General features: G+C 39.0%; 1 protein-coding gene across 2 annotated transcripts in view; it reads right to left on the bottom strand.

Annotated features, from left to right (window-relative positions):
* Positions 1-23: 23 nt before the first annotated feature.
* The window catches only part of TMEFF1 (transmembrane protein with EGF like and two follistatin like domains 1), a 147,562-nt gene continuing 136,763 nt past the window's right edge, over positions 24-10,822 (bottom strand). For both annotated transcript variants that reach the window (XM_054164345.1, XM_054164344.1), the window contains exons 8-10: positions 7,330-7,453; positions 2,872-3,030; positions 24-1,231 (exon numbers count right to left, since the gene is read on the bottom strand). In XM_054164345.1, the coding sequence (XP_054020320.1) occupies positions 1,147-1,231; positions 2,872-3,030; positions 7,330-7,453 (368 nt within the window). In that variant the 3' untranslated portion in view covers positions 24-1,146. The remainder of the gene's footprint in view (positions 1,232-2,871; positions 3,031-7,329; positions 7,454-10,822) is intronic.

Genomic DNA, 10,822 nt, shown 5'->3' with positions numbered 1-10,822 from the left:
TAATTTTTATTTCTTTTTTTTTTTTTTTTTTAATTGAACAAATTATTAATTCCTACATGCAAAGTTTTGTAAAGCCTAGACTACATGTTAAAACAGCTGAACACATCCTATTCACACTTTATCTTGGGAATCTCTCAAACGACAACTAACAGTCTATTTGATATACCTATGACCAGCAGACTAATTTGGATGGACTTCTTCAGCTCTTGAAAATACTCTGTCCAAGAGCACTAGAAATGAATTTACCTTTATTGTTATTGTTTCGTTTCAATTTTAATCACAAACACTATACAATCTGTATTGAAGGTGTTAAAACATGTATTTCCTTTAAAAAAGTTTAAGAAGTATTAAAACAGCTTTAACAGTTCACAAAGTAGGCTTTTATTCCAATCAGTTGTGTTCAATTGCTCGCCACCAATTCTTACAATATCTAAATCTACTAAGACCTACTTCTTTTGGACTTGTGCCATCTCTTCTACCAGGAAAACTTCCCAAATTATGAAATTTATACTTTTCCTCTTTAAAAATAAATCATTGGACTTCTTCATGAAGATGGCAGTGCTTAGACCCAGCCCACACGTGTTTATAAATATGTTACAACTACACACAGCACACAGCTCCACAGTTCATGCGATAGGCAGTGTCTAAAAAATCAGTTACTACCCTCCAAAAACATTTAAATATCTACGGTATTTAAACACAGTGTTTTCTAGTTTCCCATAAGAAAAGTAAGCTGTAAACATTTTTACCTCCATGCCTTGTTTGATAGGTAATGTGGACTTTTTTTTTTTTGTTGCTGTTGTTGATTTGTTGTTGGGTTTGTTTGTTTGCTTTTAATCTACAACCATTGGTGGAATAAACCTGTGTTCCCAAAAAGTATTACATTCCATGGATAAAGCACGACTCCGTTATATAACCATGTGATACAGATACAGAAAATGAACTACTGTATTCAAAAAACCATAAAAGTAAAGGTACTAAACCAGTCCATAGCTGTTAGAGCTGATGCTTTCAGAATACAGACCAACATTGTTACACTAAAAATGTTCAAAAATAAGGCCTCTGAAATAAATATTTCCATTCTTTAAAAAAAGATATAATAAAAATGTACATCACATGGTCAATGTAGGTATAAAAATCACTAAGTTAAACCATTCTGGATGATGTATCTGAAGTAAAATGGCCTAGGTTTTGCTTCTGCCGACGTCCTCTGTTGTTTTTGGGGCATTTTCTGCAAAAAAAGAGAGAGAGAGAGAGAGAGAGAAAGAAAAAGGAGGGCTGATTTTACATATGCTGCATGAAAGTAAGCTTAGCAATACCACAGTGACTTAATTTTCTGTGCTTAACAACAGCAAGGAGTCTATGAGCTGTGCTGACTGGGGAGATGCACCATCACGTTGGTGTCACCTGGGGATGTTCCTTGGACCCCAGATCACTCAGAAGGGAGTTCTGCCTGAAATTGAAACCAAACCCAGCAAATATGGAGTCCTTCAGCCTTGATCCAGCAAAACACATACCATGTTTCATAACTGTGTTGGCTTTTTATACTTAGAAAACAGTGGATGGTCAGATTGGATCAGTCAGCCTTTTGAAGCGCTAGACTTCCAGGTGCCCTGCTGCTTGCAGCAGCTCCTGAGACAGAGTCTACTGAGGACTCCCTGTGGGATGGCTCAGGCAATCCCTTTCTCAGAGATGGACACACAGCTAAGAAAGTATTCACAAAAGCCAGCAAAACAGACTGTCCCCAAGAGACTGTGAGCTGGGGAATGGTTGTAGGGAGGCTGAAAGAGGAGGGCTGCTGAACTACAGCTTCCACACTTCTGCTTTGGCTAGCAGGGTGGTGAGTAAAAAAAAAAGGATGACCTCAAATGCATGAGCCATAAATAACTTGTACGTGTACAGGAGGTGTTAGGTATGTGTACTTCTACCTGCTGTGTTAAATCTTAGAAGAGAGATAGGGAAGAAGGCCTTCAATTGTTTGTTCACAGGGACATCACTCTATGTCACTGCATTTGGGAAGCCATGCGCTAACACCATAGCATAAAGTTTTATGGCTCAATGTAACTGGAGCAGATAAAATGAAGGACAAGTTGAGAAGGAAAAGTCAAAGTACGTGTGGCATGGTTGCCCATGAATAGTACCTAAATGCTTCATGCACCTATAAGGGAGCTAAGTCATCCCTATTCTATCCCAGAGCACTCAGCCGTCATTGGCTTCAGTCCTTGATAAGCAAACTGAAGCCCTTGTCATTAAAAATAATCTATGGCTCTGAACTCAGTCTTTCTACAAGGCAACAGCCTGAGACAACCCAGTATCCTGAGCTGTATGCTTGTGAATCTGCACATTTCATGAAATATATTCCCATGGACAGTGTCTAATAGTGGGACTAGCTGCACATTAATTTGAAGAAAGCATATATAGTGTGAAGAATACTTCTCCCTCTCTCTGTAGCATCATTTACAGAGGTACTTCAGAGAACAGCATCTTGTCAGCCTCTCTAGTTTCACTGGGTGGGAGATCACAGCTTCCATAAGATATCAGCAACGCCTGAATAACTCCAGTGAAGGTCTAACACAGTAGTTGACCTTTTGGATGTGTTTCAAGGCTGATCTGTTCTGCTGGGTATTTGGTCTGGGGATTCAGAAGGGTTACTGGTGGTTTGTAAACGTAAACAAATATGAGTTTTGTGACCAAAAAGGAATGGGGACACTATGTTACAGAATCCTTCTGCAGTCGTCATTAGGAATTTCTTAGGTGAATATTTTACAGTATGTATTAAAGCACATAAAATGTTGGGGGCCCAATATTTAAATACAGAAAAAGGTAAATCTATACAGTGCATAATATTTCACTGGTGGTGTCTTTACCTACCTTGTTATGCACATGACAATTGCAACTATAATGGCAATCTGTACAGCTCCAATTATTGCTGCAATAAGGACATGCGTAAGCTTTTGTCTGCTTGGAACAACATAAAGAATACTAAAGTCTGTCTTTTCACAGTGCTGTCCAGTATATCCTGATTCACACCTGAAAAAGAAAAGGAATATTTCATGGAATCTGTAATGTGGCAATGGCCCAGACATTTTGCAGATGGAATAAGGAATCCAAGATGACCCTAGCTGAGAAAGTGATGGTGAAAAGGCAGAGGTGTGGTAACTCTTGGGTTGGGGAATAGTTTATATTTCTCTGTCAAGAGAAGTCATAAAGGAGATATACTCTGGTTTCCTGACTAAGGTTAGTAGTGGACCTCTGAAAACACACCAGTGTGGTGAAAGCTCTGATTTAGCCAGAGAAATATGTGTGTGGGTGTTATTAAATTGGGGTAATATTTAGGAAGATTAAAGCAACTACATGAAACAGGTAGACAAGGCTAAATTAAATACAAAGAAACACATTCATGAAACACAAAGTGAGCATGCTCACTCAGCTGTGGTGTCAATATGGGAGAGGAGTGATAAAGATAAGCCTTAAAAAATGTGGAAAAAGAAGATATCTTTTCAAGCTGTAGCCTACAGAAGTGGAATCCTGCAAAACCTGTTGGACAAGACCAGCTTCAAACCCCCTTGTGCTTTGTTACCAAACCAAAATTTGGCAGAAGATGGATTGGAAAACTCAATGGCCCACAACTGTTCCAGTGAGAGTTCATGGAAGAATCCCTAAAAATTGGCCAGGGGTGTAGGAGAAATGGCTGGAGACAGAAGAGAAATGGCTGCTCTAAGTGATAACATGTCTGAGCAAAGCAGGAATTAGTTCAATGATAAACTCAGCAGAGGCTGCTCCTGATAGAAACACACTCTGGAGGAATCAATATCTGAAGGCAAGAGACACAGAAGCACCACAAGGAAAGGCAAGAGCGATCCAAGACACTAAAGCAAAGTCTGCAGAAAAAGAGGCCATCACTTAACATCACAGAAGCATAGAATGGTCTGGGTTGAAAGGGACTTCCACAGGTCACCTACTCCAACCCCCTCTGCAGTAAGCAGGGGCATCCTCAGCTGGATCAGGTTGTCCAGAGCCCTGTTGAGCCTCACCTTGAATGTCTCCAGGGATGGGGTCCCAGTCACCTCCCCAGGCAACCTGTTCCAGTGTTCCACTACCCTCATGGTAAAGAAATTGTTCCTAACATCCAATCTAAATCTACTCTTCTCTAGTCTGAAGCCATTGCCCTTCATCCTATCACTTTAGGCCTTTGTACAGCTAACCTTTAACACTGACCAACGTGCATGCATCATTAAGGGCAGCTTAATCACACAATTGGCCTTCACCCTACAGTAGAAAGCTGGAAGAGAAATACATACAGGCAGAGAAATAATATTTTTGTACAAATTAATAAGATAAACCTGGATGTAACACAGAGTTGGTCTCATCCATCCAAAAGCTTTGTGCTAGGGTAGGAATTAATTCAATTTAGAGGAATGAAATAATTACTCCACAGACCTTCCTACAACTGCTAATGCAACTCCTAATCCTCCTTTGAATGCAGGGATAATGGTTGGGGTTTACGTGTTGATAATCTTGTGACTCTACTTTTGCCAGCCATGAGCTGCTGCATGAGGAGGTTTGGTTCAGGCATGAAACAAGTTCCAGTAGGAGTGGAGTTATTAAAGAAAACCCCCCATGTAAGCTCAATAATGGCTAGGAAGACAATGAAAAGTGTATTAGCACAGAAGGGGGGAACAGATGAGGAACACATTGGTTATCATGCAAAAAGAAACAATAATGAAGAGCACTCCCAGCTAGTGAAAAGGACTGAATTCTTATTGTTACTTTGCTTTTGTTTTCATTAAAGGAAGTAACAGTCCAAGTGTGATCAATGTGAGAATTGCTTTAAAGCAGAGGAGGCAAAAGAAAGCAGATGAGGCAAAAGTAATTTGAAGATGTTTCCTCAGAAACACTGAAGCAATAGGAAACCATTTCTGAGAAATATTGAATGGAGGTTCAGGAGTATTGAGCTCCTGCAAACAAGAAATGTTTGTGTTAAGAGCTATAATGGTTGTGGGGTAAAGCACTAGGCACTAGTTTAAGCTACCTTAAAATAGCAGAACAGATTTTAAAGTATTCTGCTGAGCTAATATATAGCAATATAATACAGCATTAATATAATAGCAAGAAAAACAGAGGTCAGCATGCATCTCTCAGAATATGCTGACCAGTCAATTAATTAGATTAGCATAAAGAAGTTTAGATTTCTTTGCAGATGGTTGAACCGTGCTTCCTTGATGGCAAAGGGCAGAACTGCACTGCACAAGGGGGGCAAGAAGAGATAAACCAGATCCCTGCCGCACAAAGCCTGCTAAACTAAATATAATGCATTTGCTACTATTAAACCATCCTCCCACCTGCCTGACAACAATCCTGGAGGGCTGCTGTACAATGAAGAAGGAGATTAACTGCCCCCAGTGAAAGGGAAAGTCAGAATTTGGTATGTGTAGGTATTTTCTGCAGTTTTGTAAGTCATTTGGTACCTCACATGTATCGCTACCAGGAAATGACGACCACATCAAACAATGCATATGCTAGATGCGTATGAGAATGAAAAACCGTTGAAAATAACAATCAGCCCCTAGAATCCATCATTATATTTTCCTTGCCAGAGAAAGAGAGAATTTTTTTTCTTCAGTAAAATACACAATTACTGCAGTGGATTGCTGTCTAATTTAATTTTTTTCCTTCATAACTACTCCAGTAGAAAACACATTTAAAGTACGAGACCATCAGCACTTAATAGATCCAAGAAAATCTGAGATCTAATGCTTAGGCTTAAAAACTGACAGAAATTCTTGATGGGAACCATGTGGGGTTTGTTGTGCTGGGTTTGTTGTGCTGAACTACTGCTCAAGCTGTTTAAATAAATAATTGCAGATAGTAACAGTAAACATCATTATAAAATAGAATTTAAAGAGGAAGTACATTCATTAAATTAATCAAAGCACAGCCTATTAGTAATTGTTAGAGCAATAATATCTAAGTGATTGGATAGTAATTGACTCATAAATTAATAAATTGCTATATTAACACCATCCAGAAAAAGAATTTCTGAGGAATGATAAAATCTGTTCATGCAGCCAAGAATGTTTTCCTTCAAATACCTCTACTTTGAATATTTTGAGGACAAATCCATCAGAAATTGTGTCAAACACAGCTCTAGAACAGAATGATGATGTAATGAAATAGTGCTGCCTAACGTCCATCAGGAGAATGTGGGGATGCACCCAGTTTCCTATGAGAAGCAAAGCTGTGTGGAGCTGTTTTGGTTCTGGCCAAAGAGAAAACCAAGTAAGTCTTATTGGAAAGGTGAAAATAAACAAGAAAGGATCTTGGATGGAAAAAGGAATAACACAAGCTTTCAAGTGCTTCAGCTGAGTTGCTTTTTGAGCTTCCTGCTCTCTGATCAGTCTGGAAACCCTTAAATCTTGGCAGTGCAAAAAAAGCCTAAATAGACTCGATCAATAGAGATCAAGGGAGAAAATGTGATAGCATCTAATGGATTTATAGCTGACGGTTCCAGAGCAAAGGAAAGCAAAGAGTTATGGCTTCTTGAACCACGTTAATCTGAAAGTACAAGCTTGTGAGATGAAAGTTCAGGAGAGAAACCTCATAATAAGCAGGGTGCTACATGCTATTCAGAAGAAGTAAGATTTTTTTTTATAAACAGCTCTCAAAATTAATTGTATTTTTTTTTTGAGGAAAATAAAGATGTAGAATTTAGTTGGTGATACATATGTAAAAAAAATTATCTGGAAGCTAAGGAAATAAACTAGAACAATCAATTGGCCTGGGAAACTGAGTGTACTGAGTTGCTGGATTGTACTGTAGAGAAAAAGTGTGAGTTAAAGAATTTTTTGCAATCTTATGCTCTCCAGTTGAAGCCTATTATTGTGGAAAAGGGCAATAAATGTTAAAAATAAGATATTGCTACTCTAGAGAGAGTATATGACAGGAGCAATAAAATTTGCAGTTAGTGTAAGAACAGACTGAGAGGTCAATGGGGAAAGCAGTCATACAGAGAAGCCATGCAAGACAAAGCATTTTTGGGTAGTTTTTCTTTTCTCTGTGTAGGATTTAGCATCTGAAAATAAGAAAACATGGAAGCCACACTCCTCAGAGGCATTCAGCCTCTGAAGTACCTGGACTGGCAGCTTGTTCCCCAAGCACTATTTCCTGCGTGACTGGAGCAGCTGGGTGCTGCCCACAGCACATGGATATGGCTCTTTTGCCATGGTTTAGATAACTGCAAACTAATACATGCTGTAATTATGTCTAGAGAGTGTTTTGATTAAGCTTTACAGCAATTTCAAGCACATTTGGGAGGCATGCAGGACTTACCGGCAGGAAGCCTTCTGAGTGGAATAAACGAATTCACATTTTCCATGTATACAGTAGCCATTGAAGCTTTCTGAACAAGGTATGTGGTTTCCAATGTAAATGTCTTCTCTTTGATCACTGGCATCTTGAAAGCAAATATACATAAACAATTATAAATGGTTGTATCATGTAAAAGTATAGATGTTCAGATTCGTATTCGTTAAAAAAAATCTCAGCTGAGAACAACATCTTAAAAGCTTGTGGTGAATAAAGGAACACAGAACAATAAAGCAAAAGCTTAAGAGTGATGTTTCAGAGACACCAACAGATTTGCTAGAATGTGCTGCACTGGAAAATGATCCTCAATGACATCTAAATATGCTTTTTATGTTGGGTTTCATGACAGAAACAAGGCAATTCAGGAAGATCTGCAGGAGCTTTGCCAGTGGCATTGGGGCAAAGAGCTAATACACAGAAACAGAGAGCTCTCTCTGCCTAAGCAGAGGGAAAAGTCTGAAGAATTAGAATGAAGCTGAACCACATTTTATAATTACTATGTAGACAACAACTTGATAAAGCCCAAATCTGACTGGTACCACTGGTTGTTACAGCTGAAATCAAACACACTACAATAGTGGTCTTCCTTAAAAACCAGCTGAGCATGATTCTACTGGTGGGATGTTGTGAGTGATGGCTTTTGCATCATGTGTTTTACTTTCTTTCTTTTCCTTTCTTCCTTTCTTTCTTTCTTCCTTTCTTTCTTTCTTTCTTTCTTTCTTTCTTTCTTTCTTTCTTTCTTTCTTTCTTTCTTTCTTTCTTTCTTTCTTTCTTTCTTTCTTTCCTTCCTTCCTTCCTTCCTTCCTTCCTTCCTTCCTTCCTTCCTTCCTTCCTTCCTTCCTTCCTTCCTTCCTTCCTTCCTTCTTTCCTTCTTTCTTTCCTTCTTTCCTTCTTGCTTTCTTTCTTGCTTTCTTTCTTGCTTTCTTGCTTTCTTTCTCTTTCTTTCTTGCTTTCTTGCTTTCTTCAATCTTCCTTTCTTTTCTTCTTAAATCTTTACCAATGAGTTTTACTTTTCTGTACTGGCCAGGTCAGTTCAGCACAGGAAGGCAATCCCTTCCACACCAACATTTCTCATGCTTCTGTCATGTTATTAAAACTATCTAAAGCTCTGTACATTTTTAAATCATTTTTTCCTTCAAATTTTGCTGAAATAAATTTTTCTAAACACAGAGGTTGGTATTTCATAATGAACTTCTCTAAAGCACAGGGATCTAAAGATGTCGGTGTAATTGTGGACTTATGCTCATTTCCATGGCAATAGAATATAGCATCACAAACGCAAGATTATAATGACCTGCAGGTGCAAAGCAAAAAGGGCCTGTGAAGAAGGCATCTCTTACACAATTGTAGGTCTTTAAAGTAATAGCAGCAAGAAGGAGAATTTGTTTATACAAGAAAAAAAAAATAAAATAAAAAGTGTGCTACTGTTAAAGGTTTCCTGTGAAACATTTCTGGAAGCTTTTCTAATTTGTTTCAGGAGAAAAAAAAAAGAGAATCTGAACTATTAGGTGCCTTAGATGTAAAGGAAGCCTGCTGGTTCAAGCTAGGCTTCAAAAACACAGAAGACTTGATACAAGGGAAGAACATTGCCAAATATTGACAATATATTCACCGCTGCCCTGGTGGAATAGACTATGTTGTGGCACATCTAAGAGGAGAAAATTAGGCATGCCTCATCATAAAGCTGTTGCCTTGCTCCTCCTCCAAGAAGTTAATTACTGTCACATCTGGTACCAATCAAAGACTAGTAATGAGCTATACAGAAACATATTAGTCTGTTGAGATAGCTGTGCCATGTCTGGTTTTAATGAATGCACTAACACAGAATGTGAGGCCCAATGAAAAAAGCGCTCCTTGAGATGTGGACAAGTAGCCTTGGCCACCAAAGTTAGAGTCAAAACTTGTATTGAGCAAAGAGATGCTGTTAAATGCAGGAGATGATTCCCTGTGTGAACCAGACATTTACCCACCTATTGACAGGAATCCATTTTTAATGTGAGAGGCCCGCTAGACTGCTTGAGAGCTTCAGACTGAAATATTAAAGCGGTGTGGGAGCCTTGAAAGAATGACTGGATATGAGAGTTCAAATACTTTGCTAGAAGGAAGAGGCACACACAAAAGCTGAAACCCTGATGCCTAACTTGATACAACAAAACCATCAAGTATGTGGGAAGAGAGAACTTTCTGAAGTAACTTTTGGTTGCCATTTGCAAGAGAAGACTGTCATGGCTCTGATTCTGGAGACTAGGAGGCATTATACATGCAAAGAACACAGTTTAACAAGAGAAAAACAGGCAGAAGTGTGGACTATTCTCTTATCCTAGAAGCAGAAGTCATTCAAAGTAATTTGCTTCAGGCTCTTGCTCTCTAAAAAGACTTGACTGTTTGCATTTAAAAAAATAAATCAAAACCATTTTTTTTCCACAAGACCTACGCCCTCTGTGAACATCATTTGCTGAACTTGAAACTGAACAAGTGTGGTGGTTTAGGCCCCAACCCATTACAACAAGCTAAATATACTGATAGTAATAATTATGTGGGGCTTTCCCTACTAACTAGATTTCAAAGGCAAGATGCAATGAACACAAGCCTGTAACTTCTAAATAGAAACCAAAAGTGTTTTTCCATTACATAACACAATAAGGTATATCTTACATTGGAGGCCTTTCATACCCTCACAATGTAAGTGAAAATTAATATTGAATCATTCCAACTGGTACTTCATATGGAGTGAAAATAAGAGAATTTGTGAAAAAGAAAAATATAGAGAGCTTTTTTTGCTCTGAAAGGCTTTTCAAGAACACAAGGAATGTTGAAAGCTTTGGTGAGAAGTCATGAGAGGGCAAACCACGTTTAACAACAGGGGGTGGGGAAAAAAGACCAGTGCTGAGAAGAAACAACAGCGGGTTATGAGTGCAGAATGGAACCACCCATTTGCAGACTGGATCTTCTTTCCAGGGAAGTTCATGGCCTCCCTGGGGCTGAGATTAGGGATGTCATCCCAAGACTGCAGAGCTTAGTACAACCTTCAGATCATTATCCATTCCTGCTCTTTCCCATGGGTACTAATGACATAGCAACAAAAAGTCTGGGGTCAATCAAAAGAGATTTCAGAGCCCGGGGAAGGATGCTAAAAGATTTGGGAGCACAGGTAATATTTTCCTCAATCCTCCCAATAATGGGGGGTGACTTGTAGAAAAAGGCAAGCCCAGCTGTGGGACTGGTGCTTCCACCAAAACTTTGGGGTTTTAAATCATGGAAAAGTCTTTTAAGAAACAAGGTATGCTGGGGCCCAGCAGGATTCACCTATCCCAAAGGCACAGGCATCGTTAGTTGTAAATTGGTGGAACTGATGGTGAGGGCTTTAAACTAGAACCAGTGCAGGGAGGTGATACCAACAGGATTGCAGTACTAAGCCAAGAGTTGGTATGGCATTGCCTGAAGGTGGCAATACTAG

The sequence above is a fragment of the Dryobates pubescens genome, chromosome 9, assembly GCF_014839835.1.
Source record: "Dryobates pubescens isolate bDryPub1 chromosome 9, bDryPub1.pri, whole genome shotgun sequence".
Taxonomy (NCBI): domain Eukaryota; kingdom Metazoa; phylum Chordata; class Aves; order Piciformes; family Picidae; genus Dryobates; species Dryobates pubescens.
Note: the sequence above shows the minus strand (reverse complement) of the source record. Positions and strands in the feature narration are given on the sequence as shown.